The sequence below is a fragment of the Phacochoerus africanus genome, chromosome 8, assembly GCF_016906955.1.
Source record: "Phacochoerus africanus isolate WHEZ1 chromosome 8, ROS_Pafr_v1, whole genome shotgun sequence".
Taxonomy (NCBI): Eukaryota; Metazoa; Chordata; class Mammalia; order Artiodactyla; family Suidae; genus Phacochoerus; species Phacochoerus africanus.
In genome coordinates this window covers 68,646,830-68,665,736 of record NC_062551.1, presented here as the reverse complement: position 1 = coordinate 68,665,736, position 18,907 = coordinate 68,646,830, and the positions used below count along the sequence as shown (strand labels likewise).

At 47.1% G+C, this 18,907-nt stretch overlaps 1 protein-coding gene across 6 annotated transcripts in view; it reads left to right on the top strand.

Moving 5' to 3' along the window:
- RERE (arginine-glutamic acid dipeptide repeats) overlaps positions 1-18,907 on the top strand; it is a 404,974-nt gene that overhangs the window by 348,691 nt on the left and 37,376 nt on the right. For all 6 annotated transcript variants that reach the window (XM_047791579.1, XM_047791577.1, XM_047791578.1 and 3 more), the window contains one exon: positions 80-160. In XM_047791579.1, coding sequence (XP_047647535.1) covers positions 80-160 — 81 coding nt within the window. The remainder of the gene's footprint in view (positions 1-79; positions 161-18,907) is intronic.

The window sequence follows — 18,907 nt, the reverse complement described above, 5'->3', positions numbered from 1 at the left end:
TTGCAGATATCTTTGCTTTGCTGACATCCTGTTTTGTTTTTGGTTTTTACATCCCGTTTGTTGTGTCTTTTTATCACAGAAACGCTTCGTTAAGGGACTCAGGCAGTACGGCAAGAACTTCTTCAGAATTAGAAAGGAGCTGCTTCCCAATAAGGAAACAGTAAGTACAATTGGACTTTATGTAACTTGATTTTTTTCCTCTTTGCTCCCGCTGCTTCTCGCCCTTGATCTTATGAAATGGTTTCCTTTAACCCTGCGTTGTGCTCAGACTCAGGCTGGCCTCTAGGATCCAACTCATTCTCCTTGCTTCACTTTTAGATTTTGCTCCTGATTCTAGATAGTGAAGTGACAGGTTATGCTTAGCTCACCCCCCCACCCCCACCCCCACTCCTCACCCCTAAGAGAGTGGATTCCTCAGCAGAAAAGTCTTTGGCAGCAGGGGGTTAATGGGAGGAGGGGAGTTGGGGGTGTTAGGGAGTTAGCATCTAATTTTAAATACAGTGGCTGAAATAGGAAATATCATTTATCATTAGCTTGGATTTGGTTATTGACAAAAGTCATCAACAAACAGTGGAGCTAAGGGGTTTGCGCTCCAGTATAGTTTGAATTCTCTGGAGACTTTTTATTTAACGTTGCTATGTTCTGAAGAGTAGTTTTAACTACTTTTCCAGCCCAAAAACTTTGCACTTTTCGTAGACAGATACACAAGGGTTCCTATGCATTGCTTAAAATAAGACTTTTAAAAATTGCTTTGGTATTTCTCAGAGCTGATTCTCATCTCTGATGAAAGCTATTGCTAAACTTGGGTTTGCTAAGGAAACTTGGGGTGAAGTTATGTGATGAGAATGCTAGCAGGAGATTCATTCTGTCTTAGCTGAATTTACTGTAATTTCCTCCAGGTGGCATTGGAGGGGGGTGGGAGAGTCTCCTTGTGGCTGTAGGCCCAGGAATGGGGGCGCCTGGTGCTGGAGTAGGGTCAGCCGCTTGGCGGTGTCTGTGGCGGAAGTGGAAGTGTGCTTCAGGACCTGGAGGTGGGAGGCGCGTGGCTGGACTGAGTTGCTTCCCCGATCCTCGTCTCTGGGAGGAGACCATCCATGAAAAATACCCTTGATAAAACCTGGTGGCCCAATGTGGTTTTTGGTTTCCTAGTTGGGTATTATTTATTGATTTCCTCTTCTCCAATTTTGATTCTTCATTTAAAAAAAAAAAAACAAAAAAAACTGTTTCTGGATTGTTTTTGTGTACAGTATCTTATAAACAGACCTCATAATAGAGAAGAAAGGTTCCAAGATTTCAGATACAGCCTCGTATAAATTGGTGGTTTGCATTAATTCATTATAATTAAACTTTTAATAGTTATTATACATCTAAATATGCTGAAACGAGTTCATTTTGATGATTTTTTTTTAAAAAAAAGCTGTTTGTAGACATTAAACTGAAATACTTATTTTTTCGCTCTTTCCAGAACCGATTAGGAAGAGGTATTTAATGTGGAGCAATGAAAGAAAGACTTGGAAGTTTTTTGAGAACTTCAGTTATTTGAAGTAAAAGCTAAAAAAGCCTTGGAGTTCCCATTGTGGAGCAGTGGTTAACGAATCCGACTAGGAACCCTGAGGTTGCGGGTTTGATCCCTGGCCTGGCTCAGTGGGTTAAGAATCCAGCGTTGCCGTGAGCTGTGGTGTAGGTTGCAGACGTGGCTCGGATCCTGCGTTGCATTGCTGTGGCTCTGGCGTAGGCTGGTGGCTACAGCTCCGATTAGACCCCTCGCCTGGGAACCTCCATATGCCACGGGAGTGGCCCTAGAAAAAGCAAAAATACAAAAATAAATAAAGAAAGAAGCCTTTGCCCAAGTATAGGAATTTTGGTGAAAGTGAGAGAGATCTTTGAGTAGATTTGAGCTGACGTGAGGGCCAGAGAGCATCGCCTCTCAGCTCTGCTTTTCTTGTGCTCTCTCCCTGTGCTGGACTAAAAGTTGCAAACCATGAAGAATTTGATACAAGGTATCCCTCAACATTTAGTTTATCTTCTGTTTCAGTAGCAAGATTAAGCGTGGACACCAACACCACTTGAAAATGCCAGACAATTTGCATTTTATCTCCCTTGTGGAAAGGGATTGGAATGACCTTTAACCTAAGTAGAGGTCTTAGCTGTTTCTCCTCTTGCTCTTGGTTGTACCTCATTCTTACTGATGGCATCTGACTCCAGAAGTAGCTTTTTCTTTCCTGCAGAGTTCTCAGCAAGCCAGCCTTTTGCACAGGTTCTCTGGTCTCTAACGGACGCCTCTCTCCTGAGACCCTACCCCTTCACTTCTGCCCTCTCCTGTCTCCCAGCCACACAGCTCCCCTCCTCGCTTCTCCTCTGGCACCCAGCAGGCTTTCCGTTTCCCACCTCTGCCTCAGGACACAGTCTTTGGAGCTGATGGGAGGCTGGTTGGCAGCGCTGGAGAGTATTGGGGCTAATGCTGGCTGTTAGTTAGGCTAGTGTCCTGCTGTCTTTCCCGTGGAATTGGAGGAGATTGTGGTAGGATAAATCTCAGCATTCCAGGCAGCTGGGAGAGGCACTCATATTTTCTTCGTTATCAACGTGGCAAAGCTAATCATTCACAACTCATAGGGAGGGGAGGGCAAAGGTTATTTTTCATTTTTGCTGCTGAAGCTGAGAAAATTTGCAAGTACTACTGTTCTTGGTTCAAAACTTCCTTGGTAGAAGTCTTTGTAGGGTCATGCCTTTTCTTTTAAATATAGCAAACCCTCTAATCTAGATACTTTCCACATTCTCTTCTATTTACCAGAATTATTAACTCATTTCTTTGCTATTCTCAACTGACGTGAAACTTCAGAAGGGTGTCAGCATCCAAAAGAACACGCCTGATTGGGCCTGGACATCGGGTCAGCCGACCTGTGTTCTATTCTCGGCCTTACCAGCAACTATAGCACTTGCTGATCTCTCTTAATGGGACAGTCTGCTTTGAGCTGTTCCTTGGCAAGCTCAGGTCAAACCCTGACCAGGTCTGGGACATTATTTTCTTGCGAGTAGTGTCTTTGCGTGAGAATTGTGCAGGGGTTGCTCTCTTTATCAGATGTTAGCGCATCTTTGGCTGTCGCTGTGCCTGAGACCAAAGGGATGGTTCTCGCCTCCTCTGCCACTTCCCTGCTATGGGCTCCTAAGCAGATTATTCATCCCCTCTGTCCTTTAATGTCATGTCTGTAAAATGGGCTGATCCTCCTACACCTTAGAATTCTTTTGAGACTCTCAGTGAGATAATATCTATAAGAGAGGGCATGAAAAAAAAGGGGGAGTTTCCGTCATGGTGCAGCGGAAACGAATCCGACTAGGAACCATGAGGTTTCGGGTTCAATCTTGCCTGGCTCAGTGGGTTAGGGATCCAGCGTTGCCACGTTGCGCTCTGGTGTAGGTCACAGCCGCAGCTCGGATCTGGCGTTGCTGTGGCGTAGGCCGGCAGTGGTAAGTCTGATTGGACCCTAGCTGGGAACCTCCATATGCCTCGGGTGCGGCCCTAAATAGCAAAAAAAAAAAAAAAAGGGGGGGGGGTGCGTGAAAACACTTGAAAATGATTGTCCTTCTTGTCTGCCCCCAATTCGATGTGAAGTAGCCAAGTGCTATGCAAAGTACAGAATTATTTCCCTCTTGTAAACATAGTGAGCCTATATAAAAAGAAATTTCCTGTGTTTCATTAATCTATCTTGCAGAAAACCCTTTAATTGAAAAGCAGAGCAGATGGAAAGGCACCCCCTGGTTTAAAGGATGTAATTCCTCTGTCCTGAAGCTGCGTTGAGGAGAATTCCATCCCTACCAGCCCATTGCAGACGGCTTCCTGGTGGGCGTGGACATGGACGGCTTGCCCAGCTCTTTTGGTTTCTGGTGTTTATTACTCAGAAGCTAAATCCGGCTTTTCTCTGAACACTGCTGCCCACTGAAGTGGGAATCGTGGCTGCGATTGTGGAAAACCAACTGTTTATAGAGGCTTAGTTGAGCGGGTATTACACGTTAACCTCATGGTACCCAAGAGAGTAACTGCAAGTCAGATTGTTCTGTGTCACAGTTGTGCAAATATCCAGTAGTTGCTTCTCTTTCTTCCCATCCTCCCTTTCTCTGGAACTCATTCCCTCCTTCAATATGCTTATCAGGTGTAAGATTAATTAGTAGTAAAATATGGTACAGGGTTAATTAGTAGTAAAATACGGTACAGGAGTTCTGCCCAGCATCTCAGGCTCCCTTGGACCTGAAGCTCTTCTCTCTAAAGGCACTGCTTGGCCTAAGCCACACCGGAGTCTTGGGCCTTAGTACATTGGTGGAAATCGCAGTGAGCCCCCCACGGCTGAGCTTCTGAGAAAATGATGGGGAACAAGGCCTCTTGGGTTCTGCTTTAAGCACTGCGGTGTAATCTTTGGATTGATGAATCATGACTTTTGAGGGTAAGGTAATGCCTAAAAAACCCCGACGACCTGATAGAGTTGAACCTTAATTACCAGGAGGGGACTCCACATTAGAAATAATAAAAAGTCACAAGTGTTCCAAAAATAATTTTTTCTTTGATTTTACACCTGGAGAGTCATGAGGTGATTACCAGGCGCCAGGGACATATAGTATCTTCTTTCGTGCCAAGAAGATCTGTTGTTCGAACCAAAGACTTTGTGTATTTGACACTTAGATGGTGATCCCTTGGGTCCTGGGCATCCTTTGTCCAAAGCTCTGTCTGCTGTTACTTGGGCAGGTCCAGCCGGCACCACGTCATAAGACAGGGAGCAGTTGCTTGTGGCTTGTCTCAGAAGTTGCTAACGTGGTGCCTGCCCACCTTGGTGGCTAAAACAGGTGTTGCAAGGGTCATTAGCCTCTGGAAGAAGGGGACAAGCAGTTGCCCTTCTCTCGCTCATCTCTTGGTTTGAGTGGTGAAAGCCTAGCCTGAGATAGATCACATTCACATTGTTCCTGAACCCAGTTGCTATGTATGAATATTTACTATGCCAGAAATTCATTTCACCCACTTCCCATTTTCAGAGCTAGCTAACCATTCCGTTTAGTTTAGTTTTAGAAAATTTTGTGTGCCACTGAGCTGTAGTGGTGAGATGTCTATAAGGAGAAGCGGGGTGCCACCCGTGTCCCACAGGGAACTGGCATGCAGCAGGGACCGTGAGCCCTTTGCGTGTCTGCTGTGTTCACAGGGTGCCCTGAGGGCCCACGAAGTGAGCGCAGAGGCTGGGGGTTTCTGGAGGTCTGTTTGGAGGATGTGGTGTTTGAACTGAGCTTTGAAGGAAGGAGACGTTTTTAAACAGGCCGAGTTTGGGAGGATGGAGGAAAAGCGACTTTCCAGCTGTAGGAAATACCGTGGGCAAAGGCGTGGAGACAGGAAATTGCAGAACGTGCCCAGCAAGTAGTATGTTTGGAGGGAAGGCTGCCCGAGCTGATGCAGTGGAACGGAGGCCAGAATGATGGCTTGAGAGGAGACTTGGGGCACTGTGCACTCTCTCCAAAGAGTGTGTTTGGGGATCCCTTGAAGGCTTGGAGAAGAGAGGTGAGTGCCTGGGAGCAGAGCCTTCTGGAGCACTGAGCTGAGCACCAGAGAGGAGGGTCTGAGGAACCCCGCCTTGTCGCCTCGTCGTGGGACTGCACGTGCGCAGCCACCAGTGACTTAGAAAATGGAAGGCTCTTATCTTGATTTTCTCTCTTGAAAACATATCACTGGTTTTTTGTTTCTGAATGGGACCAAGGGGCAGCTGTTTTTGAGGTTCTGAGTTTTTTTTAAACCTTGGATGATAGGAGGAAGAGTATTGGCGATTTAATATTTTTAATCGGAGAAATAACATGGAAATCAGCCACCTTTCTAAGCCACGTTTCCAGGAAGGAGTTCTCTTAAATTATGTGCATAACTACTGATTATTAATTGGTCTTTTCTTCAGGAAAACTATCTTTTGTATCGAGCATGTTCCCCCAGCGGAGAATAACCACTATCGGGAAAGAGCTTTAAAACCGAGTGATCAGGACTGTATTAATATTAAGAAGTTAAAAATGACTCTTGCGTTTTCATACCAGCGTTCAGCATGAAGTTTTATTTAACTTGAGATTATAACCTTAGATAAACAATTTTCTAGCCTCATTAATGCTTAATCTGATGTTGCATAACAAAGTGTGGGCTTCCTGAATAGGTTGATACGATTGAGGACACAAAAGTCTTGCAGCTACAGAAGGATAATTGGTTTTAAGCCACTGCAGATGCAGAGAGAGTATCCTCCCCGCTCGCTCCCGGTGTGGTCCTCAGGCCGGGATATCCTCCTCACCTGGAGCTGGTTCTAACTGCACCCTCTCAGCCACCCGGGCCTTCCAATGGAAGCAGAATCTGCATTTTAATAGGCTTCCCCCAGGTGCTTGGAATGCTGAGTAAAGTTGAGGAAGCGCTGCTGTTTACGGCAATGAAGACTTGCAGGAGCTAATCCTCTGTGTCACATTCATTATTAAAATCATGTTGTTTTCATTCTGTTAAAGTTGTAAATTGTTTCCCTATTAAGTCGGGCTTGATTTTGTTTTTGAAAGGCTGACAGAGTATGCCAAACCCATGGCAGAGTCTCTGGGCTTATTTCCTTATCAGTGATAGCATTTCCTCAGACAGCTTCCCTTTTTCCATCTCCTGTTCTCTCCTAGAAACACAGTTATAACCCCTGTCACATTTCATCCAAAACTGCTGTCCTCCTCTTTCTCTTTGGACGTGCACTCATCGTGTGCGAGCTAGGCTAGGCTAGAGCCTGCTTAGGCTGCGAATAGAAAACTTTGGTTTGAAAGGATGACCCTCTCATTAAATTGAAGTTTACGTATTTAATACGACAGTGTTTTTAGACGTTTCTTTCCCTGGAGCCTCTGTGTGTGAGGAAGAAATAGGAATCTTTTGAGAGGTTGGCAAGGAGTGGGTACAAGGACTGACGTGTGCCATACCTTTTCTCTTAATAACTTGCCCGCAAGTGGATGCAGATAGAGGTGGAATTTTCCATTCAAGGCAGAAGTGATTACCGACAGAAACCGGCGCTGCATGTTGGCAGCAAGTACGTGATCCTATAGTTGTTGCCATTAAAACGCAGCAGAGCCTTGAATCTATTCTTTCTGATAGTCTAAACCATAGATATTTGCCTGGGCAGTGGTCCAATTTTGACTAGGCTGATCCAAGAGAGATGCCCTTGTCTACATGGAGCAGTTGGGAAATTTGCATATAAGAAACTTTTTGCTGCTGCTGCTATGCGGGGGAAGGTCTTTAAAAATTAGATGACTTTAAAATCTAGTTATTCGTTTATTTGTATAGTAATTGTTTTTAGGGGTGGTTTTTTTTTGGAATCAATTTTATGTGGCATCAGCTTAAACAAATTTTATTGCAACTTCCAAAGAAGGAGGTGATGTTTTGAACCAAGGGCCTTGGGCATTTGCTGTTGTCAGGGTGAACCTTGCAGGCCCGTCCTTGCGCTTACCCAGCGGGTTAGGAATGGTGGGAACAGCACGCGTGTGCTTCGATTAGATGCAGTGTATACCTGGGGAAACTGCGCTCCGGTGAAAGATGCCTTGGACTTCTGGAGTGTTGGCTAAACACGGGCTGCTTGTGAGGCCCAGTTATTTATTTGCTGTTGCTATTTGCTAACCTGCATTTCTTAGGATGTGTTTGCATCTTGGTTACCTGGTGACTTTAAGAGGGAGACATTTATGACTTTGAAGCCTAAATAGACTCCCTAATTTTATTAGCTAGGAAAGCAAAGGGCAGGTTCCCAGTGATCTTGAAGAAGACTTTTAAGTCACGATGACCGTGGTTGTCGCAGTGCATTTATCCTCTTGGAGCTTGTATTTTATATCATAAGTAGATTTTTCCCCCCTTTTCTCTTTTTTTGCTTTTTAGGGCCACACCCTTGGCATATGGGAGTTTCCCAGGCTAGGGGTCCAGTCGGAGCTACAGCTGTCAGCCTACATCACAGCCACAGCAACACCAGACCCTTAACCCGATGAGGCCAGGGGTCGAACCCACGTCCTCATGGATACTAGTTGGATTTGTTACTGCTGAGCCACAATGGGAGTTCCATAAGTAGATTTTTTTTTTTTTTTTTTAGCCTTAATGAGATCTGTGTACCCATCCTAACTTTGAAAATCCAGTTTGCTGATGTTTTAAAAAATAAATCTAATCTGTTAGCAACTGATAATTAAAAATAAATTTTAGGAAGTTCCCATGTGGCACAGGCGGTTAAGGATCAAGTGTTGCTAAAGCTGTGGCTCAGGTTGCAGCTGCGGCATGGGTTCAATCCCCAACCCGGGAACTTCCACATGCTGCGGTGAGTGCAGCCAAAAAAACCCCAAAAAATAAAATTTAAAATGTGTTTGAAACCATAACGCTTGGGTAACTGGTTCATTTTTATCTTACTTGAAGTTATGTTCTGGTATAATAACTTAGGAAAATAGAGTAAAAATTAATGGCACTCTTTTGAAAAGGGAGGCAAAAAGGGCGTCTGCCCACCTGGAGCTCCCAGGCTGGCGGAGAGGCCGGCGGGCTTTGCGTTCTTCTCTGGCAGCAGCCCGAGGGGCCGTCACCGAGCCTCTCCAGGGCTCAATCGGAGGGCCCTTCTCGGGGTGCACACATGTGGGAAAAGCCACACGCGCCTTTTTCTCTCTGGAATGGTGGCCATCCCATAAAGAGCCCGACTCCTCCCAGGAGAGCTGTTTTGTTCTGCTTTAAAAATGAGTATTCCTTTTATTTCAGTCTTGGACTGAAGACTCTGCTTCCCCTTTTCTCCCATGCATTTCTGTTCCGCACGTAGACACGCATCTCTGTCTGCAGATCGAAGGTAAGGCCTCCTGAGCAGAAACCTCATTTTAATACCTCTTTGCGTCACCCTGGGGACCCTGCAACAGGCCCTTACTTAGTGTTGGTGTAAACGAAGTGTGCGTGTGTGTTCACACACGTGAATGATGGCATCGAAGCGCATCGTGTGTGTCTACACCTTAAAGGTACAACTCCGCCGTGTTTTTTAAGGAAAAGTTTTCCTCATCTCTTGCTCTTTGTGTTGGCTTTTGTGATCTGCCTCGATGCTGTTTGAAAGACCGCCGACACCCAGACACCCCAGGCCTTCAACTGTAAAGTGGGCAGAATCCTCGTTAACTCTGATGGCCCCGGGTAGTGAGACTTGGGGCCCCTCTGCACGTTGGACTTCCCTGTTCTGTTTGTCATGGGCAGTAAATCCACTCTGCTGTTTGCCCAGTGGTTCTGTTTTCTAGATTATTTATAAGATTGAAACCCATTGTTTATTTTTCTCAGCAGGTTTATTGAGCGAGTCAAGAATAAAATATTGTCTTAAGCAGTAGAGTAAGCCATTAGCCAATTGCAGCTTGGCTTCAAAAGGATCGCTGGAGAGTCTCTCTCTCTCTCTCTCTCTCTCTCTCTCCTCTCTCTCTCCCTCTCTCTCTCTCCCCCCCCTCCCCTCCCCCTCTCTGTCCCTCTCTCTCCTCCCCGCCCCCCCGGAGGTGGGAGCCAAGGGAGGTGGAGGATGTTCGGTGCTGCCAGATTTTTGCAGTTTTGCAAGGTTCCTGAGACTGTTTATGGTTTGGTGTTTTTTTTTTTTTTTCTCCCCTTTAGTCAGTTAGTGAGTCACCGTCATATGCTATTTTATTATCTTGAAAACAGACTGGAATTTTTATCCTGTGTCTTTGCCGTGTGAGGGAAGCCCCACTGAGGATGTTCTGAACAATATTAAGTACACACTTTTTCCTCTGGTGTTTTTCTGTGTGTTTTCAGCTGCAGCCGTTGTCTCTCTGCTCCCATGTGCAGGAGTTGGACTTTTCTGACTTTGGCAAGAAGCATTGACTTCCGTCCATGTCTCTGAGTAGTAGCTCAGAGGGCTGGAAGCAGCGTAGTAGGTCCACGCCTCCGGGTTTGGGGGTGCCTGCCGGAGGCGCGCCTCCTGAGACTGGAGCTGGGTGTCTTTCCCACAGACGCTCTGCTTTGGAAAAATGCGTTAATGAGGCGCGTGGAATCGGGTCAGAGGTGTGTGGCCTCAGGTGGTCAAGGGAGGGTTTTGCTGTTGGAGGGAGAGTCTGGCATTCGTGGAATTACTGAATTCTGAAGCAAATGGCCTGGCGAATCTGTGTGCACGGCCAGCGGCAGAGTAAAGGAGGCAGCGAGGGAGCTGGGCAGCCCCGCAGGCTTTCTGAAGACTGTGGGACACAAAGCAAAACAAAACTTCTTAAACAAACATCTACGTTTACTCTGTCCTCTGGACTGAATTTCCTTGTCAAAGCTTGAAGCCCTTGTCCCAATGTAAAGCCCTCAGATGCCTCAGGGGACGAGTCCTCGGGTTTCTGTCTCCTCCTCTGGCCGCCAGAGGTTTAGGCAGGGTGACCCCCGCGGGTGAAGGCAGGCGCTCCGTGTTCGTACTGGAGTGTGCCAGTTCAAGGTGAGAGTGTGTCCCCGTCTGTCCGGTGTATTTGACTCGGACTCAAGCTGAAGCACACTGCTTTCTTTTGCATGTATTCTGTTCTGAGACATTTTCCCAGGTCATTGTATTGTTGGAAGTAGTTTTGCAAATCAGTGACTTCTGTGTGGATGAACACAGTGGGTGGTTTATTTCTCAGGCCAGCTCATCAGCACGCACTTGGAGCTGAGTGTTCCGAGAGGGTACAGGATGGGGTTCTGCACCCTCAGGGTCACTCCGAGCGGGGGTTGGCGTGAGCCGAGGCGCCAGACTGTGTGGTATGGACAGTAAGTGGCCCTGGGAGTCGGAGGAGCCGAGGTTGAGGCTGAAGGAATTGGGCCCCCCCTGGAAGATGTGCCCTCGGGGCTGAAGCTGCTTGACGTATAGGTTTTTAAAATGTTAGGACTTGTTTGCGGTGCCTGGCCAGAAAAAGTCCTTGAAGTATCCTTGTCTACTGAATTTTCCAAACACCCAAGTCCCTCTGCAGCTGTCCTACAGAATGGTGGCTCTGCTGTTCCTGAGAATTTGGTGACGCTGAACCCATTACATGGGACCACGTGGTTTTGGATACTTCTGTTGTTTGAAATGCCTTCTTTTTATTGAGCCGCCATCACCCTAGTCATGTCCCTTGACAACAGAGAGAATTATTGCCATGACCCACCCTCTCGGGGTCCTCTCACAGCTCAGGGCAGCCAGTACATCCCCTGCTGGGCTCTGGCTCCAGGCTGTCCTCACGCGCCTCTGCCCTGCACTGTCCACCCCAGGTGAGCTCCAGATGGGCCTGAGCAAAGATGTCCACGCCCACCACAGCACAGTCCTGCATCGGACAGCAGAGACCAAGAGCTTTAGTCATGGCCCCGGACCTTCCCCAGACCTCTCACTCTCCTTCCAGGAGGGGGAGGGGGGGTTGACCCCAAGAGTGTGCTTCAGGGCTGGACTCCTTCCAGGTTGGTAGAGAGGGGACCCCAACAGTGTGCTTCATGGCGAGCACGTCTGACCCAAGGGTGGCAGCTCCACTTTTCTGCCTCTGGCCTCACCTGTTGTGCTCAAGGAATCCAGTCTGGGTAGGAAGCCCAGCGGTTCACTGTCCTACCGCTGCTGCCTCACCCAAGGGCAAGGCCTCACCATCACTGTCTTGGGTAAACACAGGTTCCCTAGACCATTCCCTGTTCTCAGAGGCTGTACTCCCTCTGCAGATTTGGAGACGGCTGATGTTTCCTTAAGACATACACCGCTTGAAGTGCAAGATAACACGACCCATTTCTCCAGGTCCTCCACTGTGTGTGCCGCACAACAAGAACGGCAGTGCCTCTCCTGACTGGGGGGACATTGTCTCAGTTCCTTGCAGAGGTGGCCAGCGGTGGGGCTGATAGAAATCCCTCTCGGGCCCCCTTCCTCTACCTCGCATCCCACCCCTAAAATAGTACCAGACCATGCAACTTGTTGGGGGCACCCCCAGACCAAGCACTTCTCTGTTTGACTTTTGTTCACTTCTTGTTTTCTTTCACTGCCACCCCCTGCCCCCAGCCCAGCCCCACCTTCCCCCCAGCACTCTCGCAGGAGTCATTTTTTATAGCACACATAACCTTTAAACCAAAAGAAAGTGCATTGCTGATAACAAAATGAATGTCTTTTCTGCTTTTATTTTGAAAAGTCCTCCCCTTTGTTTAAAGTGGAGGACATTCGTGCTGAAAGCCTGTTGCAGGAGGCGCTAGCGCATCCCAGAGGGACTTTTGATTTATTTCCTTAACTCTGCCCTCCTTTCTCTGTGGTTCAAAGACCTTTAATGATCTGTGAAGCTCTGAGACTTCAGTGCAAAACAGTAGTTGCTTTAAGAACCCCTCCCACTGGATAAAAGGCCTGCTGGTTTCCACACGCTGGGTTTTTGACTCCCTGAAAGGCTGCCCTCTCACAGATTTTGGTTCTGCGCATGATATGCTGGACTGGGGCCTTGATAATGCTTTTGTGAAATACATTTTCTCCTTCTCTCCCTCTTTGAAAAGTTGTAATGAAAATTCTGGGCTCGTGGCCAGCCTGTGGGATGTGATACAGTAGAAATGTTTCTGGTGCCCTTTGCTACTCTTCAGCTCTTTTTTTTTTTTTTTTTTTTTTTTTGCTTTTGAGGGCCACACCCATAGCATATGGAGGTTCCCAGGCTAGGGGTCAAATCGGAGCTGTTGCTGCTGGCCTACACCACAGCCACAGCAATGACAGATCCAAGCCACATCTGTGACCTAAACCACAGCTCATGGCAATGCCGGATCCTTAATCCACTGAGCGAGGCCAGGGATCGAACCCACAACCTCATGGTTCCTAGTCGGATGCAGATCTGCTGCACCACAGTGGGAACTCCTGTTACTCTTAAGCTTTGATTAGGTTTATTTCCCATAAGCTTAATTTCGCTCCCCAGCCCCCCCCCCTTTTTATGGCTAAGAAGGTTAACTAAGCCAAGGTTAATAAGCATTTTGTTGTGTAAATTGCCACAACCTTAGCAGAGTCACCAGGCCAGGCTTTTATGGCAGAAAGAAGTGGCAGGGGGGACAACTTTTCTCTCCACGTTTGCTTCTTTCTCCCGAGACCGCCTTCTTCTTTTAAGGCTGGCCTTTGAGAGGCGAGCTCTGTCAGTTCCCCCATTTCTTCTACTCAAGGTGTTTCAGGAAACCACTGTTCAGCTTGTCTTGAGATTGTGTTCGTTAAGTTAAAAGTCACGCTAGACCTGTCTCTTTGGGGTTTCTGCCAGGTGGAGGGAGGAGGCCCCCAGAGCAGCAGGCTGCAGCGACACTCCTTTGATCCTGCTTGTGGTTCTCCATTTCAAAAGAAAGCAGTGGTTGCAGCTTTAGTCCTCCTTTGACTTTGTATTTATAGCTCTTTTCATCCTTACAAATGAGAGCACTTTACAGATGCCATTGCATTGGTTCCCCAGGCCTGGGGGAGCGCCAGCCCTGTCGCTGCACAGGGAAAGGAACTGGGTGCAGGTCGCGCAGGCACTGGCACAGGTTGGGAGCAGGGGGGGGGGGGCGCGAAGGGGAGAGCTTCTGTGGTGTGAGGGCTTGCCTTTGGGGCCATGTAGGCTTTTTACAGGAGGAAAGTGAGATTTTCTGATCATGGAAAAGCTTTATTCCCAGCAGGATCCCTTGGCCAACCTAGAGTGCCGAAGTATGGGGAGGTGTAATCCCTTTGTGTCCTGGAGCTGTGGAGACACAGGCTCCCTGCTGAGCTAGCCCAGGGCCCTGTGATTGGAACTGCTGTTGGATCCCTGGCCCAGAATCTCCCCAGTCTCTTTGTCTTGGGGAAACGGTGGCCCTGCTTGCTCCTGGGTTTGGTCCTGGGAGCCTGTCACACAAGAAGATGGAGTTTTGTCCTGGGCAGCACAGCTTCATCTTTTCTAGGCTCTGTGCTAAAACTGGCAATTCACTGGGCACACCTGGCTGCTGAGGGAGCCTGCGCAGAGCCACGTCGGCCTCCCCCGGATGCTGCAGACAGCAGCACCATGAACCTTCATTGATGGAACAGTTCTAACCAGCCTTACTCTTGCCCCATTTGATGAAGTCAACTTTCGAGGCCTAGGTTTTGTCTTTAAATTTCTCTCTGTATGGAGTTCCTGTCCTGGCTCAGCAGTTAACAAACCCGACCAGTATCCATGAGGATGCTGAAGATGCAGGTTTAATCCCTGGCCTCGCTCAGTGGGTTAAGGATCTGTGGTGTAGATCGCAGACGCGGCTCGGATCCCATGTTGCTGTGGCTGTGGTGTAGGCTGGTGGCTACAGCTCTGATTCGACTCCTAGCCTGGGAACTTCATATGCCATGGGTGTGGCCCTAAAAAGACACACACACACATAAAAAAAAAACCCCACTTTTTAGCTTGAATTAATTTCAAACTTAAAGAAAAATTGCAAGAATAATATAAAGAATTCCCATATATCCTTTACCCAGATTCCTCAGAGATTAGCATTTTATTACATTGCTTTCAACTCTCCCCTTTTTAATCCTCCCTTTAAAAACTTGTGTGGGTTTTCTTCCCTCTGAAGTGTTGGAGGGTAGGTAGGTTGTGGACCTGTTGTCCCCTCCCCCAAAATGCCTTATAGCCCCTCGGGGGTTGTGAACACTGTTATGTAGGTCTACTTCTTTTAAAAATACTTATCTGGTTGGCTCACCTAGAACCCTACTGCTGCTGTAAATATCTTAGTACACCTATATTTATGTTTTGTAAGTGTGTTTCTAGTGGATTTTCCACTTGAAAACAGAGGAAAATATACAGGAGACAATTACGCTCATCAAGAGACGACTACAAGTTAACATCCTGGTCCCTGTTCCTCAGACTGTTTCTAGGCGTATACCAGTAAATATTTTAAACAGAGAGGCCTCATTCTGTTCTATAACCTTTTAAAACTTAACTGTGGTCTTTTACATTAGACGTATGTCTACATCATCGTTTTTTGATAGCTGTTATTTTTAAAAGAGACCATGAGATTTTTTAACCAATTTCTAATTTTGAACATTCATTTCCAGTTTCTTGGAGGGGTTTGGTTTTTCTCACTTCGAAGTTTTTTCCTTGATGCTTTGTCTTTTTTGGGGGTCTGGTCCACTAAATCTCCTTAAAATACATTCCTAGTGTATTTTACTTGTAAAGGCTGTTTATTTCAAAGACCGTGCATGTTTTCAAGGCCTTCAGGGCGCAGAGCCGACTGTCCTCCAGAGAGACCGAATGAGGTTACACCGCTGCAGGTTCCCCACCAGCTCTGGACCATCAGCGATTGTTCTGAGCCGATCTTGAACGCATCCTGCACGTCCTCTTGTTCTGGAAAAGCTTTAAGCTGCTTGGAACAGCACTTCCCCGAAACAAAATAAAAATAAAAGCCTGACACCTAGTCATTGGCGGGTTTATCTGGAAGCAGATGAAGGGTATAGGAACGCGGGGCGCCTCTCCACTGGCCCGGCAGTCTTTGGGTGACCAATCAGAGCTGATTGGCATCCCCCGGGAGAGTGAGGGGAGTGAGGGGTCCCGCCTCAGGGACAGCGCTCAGAACCAGCCGTGTGTGTCCTCAGCTGGAGCAGCCCCCTGCCCTCTAACTTGCCCTCATGAGTAACCGGGTGGGTTGTTAACCCTGGTTTGTTGTAACTGTGGTTCAGGGTTACCTGTGAACTCCTCCTCCTCTCCTCGCTCCCGCTCCTGTCAGTCAGGGGTGGTTTATTTTCATTAGCGAAGTGACCGCAGTCTAATCTGCACTGGTCATCTCAGTCCAGAGTCTCTGGGACTCTCGGGTTAATGGTCAGGCGTTGATTTGTCTCATCTCCTCGAATCTAAATTAAAGATCTGTCTGGTTCATGGAAATGTGATTATGTAGAGATTAAGACTAGTAAGTGCATTTAAAATCTTAAATACAGGAATTAACAACCTAGAACGCTTAGAAATAGGCTGCGTATTTTATTTAAAAAACTAGATAAAGAGCAACAACCAAAGCAAGTAATTTTTTAAGGGATAAAAGTAGATATCAATGAAAAATGAGAGCAAAATGAGATGATCTTTGAAAATAGCAGAAAAATAGAGCAAGACGGATCCTGAAAAAGGAGAGGTGGCCAAGTAAAGAGTATTGGAGGCAAATGCATCGCAACGCCAGCCAGCCCGGGAGGTAAAGCACAGCAGCAAACAGAACTACTGTACCGAGTTTTATGACGGGATATTTTAGAAGGGAGACCAAAAAATTACCAAAACCAACTCAAGAGAAAAACTCCAAACAGGTTAATAATCTTTAATTTTTAATTTTTTTTCTTTTCTTTTTTTGGCTGCATCTGCAGCATACGGAAGTTCCTGGGCCAGGGGTCGAATTGGAGCTGCAGCTGAGGCCTACACCACAGCCACAGCAACACCAGATCTAAGCCACATTTGTGACCTACACCACAGCTTGCAGCAACACCAGATCCTTAACCCACTTAGCAAGGCCAGGGATCCAACCCGCATTCTCAAGGAGACAATGAGGGGTTTTTAGCTCACTGAGCCACAATGGGAGCTCTTCCAAGTATTTTTTAATGAATTGTACCAAATATTTAATTAACAAATACATCTTATATAAACTTTTTCAGAGACTAAGGAAAGAAAGCTTGCTCTCCAGTTTACTTTCAAAGGTCGGTTTGCCCTTGATACCAAAACCATATAAGGATAATCTAAGAAGGGAAACTGTGGTGGGTGCTCGGTGCTCTATAATGAGGTGGCAGGTGCAGAAGGGCAGGCAGTGGAGCCAGGCCCCTCATCGCCACTCTTTCCCAGTCACATGCTAGCTGACACCTGGCCTGCTGGAGACCTGGATGCCCCGCTCTGTCTGTGGGCACCAGTGCTTTTTTGGCCTTCACGCCTTTGTCGTGGTCCCTCCCCAGACTCCCTTTCCTGGAAGACGGCCCTGGCAGTACTGGCACAGGTGTTGCCACCCAGGATGCCCCCATTGAGTAGACACTTTGAGGCAGGCAGGAGGCTCTGCCTAATATGTATTTATTTATTTGTGAATAAACTTTGTGCTGGTGTCAAAAAATAAAAAGTAAATAATAAGGGAAATTGTAGGCCAGTCTCTCACTTCACTAGCAAAAACATAAAATGTTCCAAGTGAAGAATTAGTAGATCTGAACTGAGCGGTGTGGAGAAAGAACTGTGCGGTACCAGGGAGGGCTTGTCCCAGGAATGCAAGGCTGGTTTCACACCAGTGTTCCAGTTACCTGCTGCCGTGTGACGTACCACCCCTAAAACAACCGTCTACACATGGATCCCGTGGTTCGGCAGTTTTAAATGGGCACCGCCAGGGTGGTGTGTCTTTTTGCTCTGTGACTTTTGAGCCTTCAGCCGGGAAGACAAGTGGCCGGAGGTGACAACAAGCGGCTGTGCTCTTCCTTCCTTATACTTGTGGCCCCTGGCTGGGGTGATCGGGTTTTCCCTAAGGCTGGGCTCAGCAGGAGTGCCCGTGCCTTGCCGTGACATTTGGCCTGGGCTTCTCACAGCCCCGGGGGGCTAGCTCTCCCACGAAAAGCTGGGCAGAAGCTGCACGCTTCAGATCATGGAGCATCTGCTGCATTGTATTGGTTACAAACAAGTTACTGAGGCCTCACATTTAAGGGAAGGGAAATTAGACTCTGCCTTTTGATGGAGGAGTGACAGGTCACCGTGAAGAAGAGTATGTGCGATGGAGAAACAGCTAAGGAGTGGCATAAGAAGCAGTAAAACGTCACCCTCTTCAAAACGACACGGCTCAGCCCGTAGGCACAGCTGGGCCTGAGCAACGAGGGTGTTGGGACAGCGACCCCCTGTGCAGCTGAAAATTTTCACGTCACTTCTGTCGGCCCTCCGTAGGCTCGGTGCTCCCCACCTGCAGATGGGCCACCCTCAGCTGCTGTAGTACTGTAATGCTTACCGTGGGGAGAAAATCCACACTCCACGCATTTCAAACATGTTGTTCCAAGGTCAGCTGTGGTAGGAAATCTTAATCTGAAAAGGAGTACCTACCAAAACCCTGTATTAAACATCATATTTAAAGGTGAAACTTTTAGAGGTACTTAATTTAAAATAAAGATGCTGTCATCACTAAAAAGAGATAAGACTGTGTACTCAGGTTTCTATAGAAGGTAATCAGACAAAGACATGTAAGACACAAGGAGTGGAATGGAAGAGGCCCAACTGATTTGAAACTGGGACGTTTTACTACAGAGGAAAAGTGGGCTTTATAGAACACACGAGGACAGAGGAAACCTGCTGTGGTTGAAAGACCCAAGATCGCTGTGCTCCTGCGGGGTAACCATAACCAGGTAGGAAATGCAATGGAGTGAAAATATCAGTAAGCTGAGTGTGGGAGGGAAGAAAAAATAAAACCCAACCCAACTGAAAAACGGACCGAAGACCCCAATGGACATTTCCCCAAAGAAGACACAGCCATGACGAGGAAGCACACGAAGAGATAGATGCTTACCGCTGCTAACCAGTAGAGACGTGCCAAGTAAAACTGAGCTGGTCAGAATGGCCGTCGTCAAAAAGTCTGCCAGTGGTAAAAGCTGGAGAGGGTCTGGGGAAAAAGGAAACCTCGTCCACTGTTGGTAGGAATGTAAATTGGTGTAGCCTCTGTGGAAAGTCGTATGGAGAGTCCTTGAACAACTAAAAATTGAATTACCGTTTGACCGGGAGCTCCACTCCTGGGCCTCTGTCTGGAAAAGAAAACTCTAATTTGAAAAGATCCATGCACCCCAGTGTTCATAGTAACTGTTACTCACAGTAGCTAAGACATGAAAGCAGCTTAAATGTCCATTGACAGACGAATGGATAAAGAAGTTATGGCCTGTAGCTACAATGGAATACTACTCAACCATAAAAAAAGAATGAAATCATACCGTTCGAAGCAACGTGGATGGGTCTAGAGATTATCATACTAAGTGAATTAAGTCAGACAAAAGACAAATGTCATGTATCATTTATATGTGGAATCTAA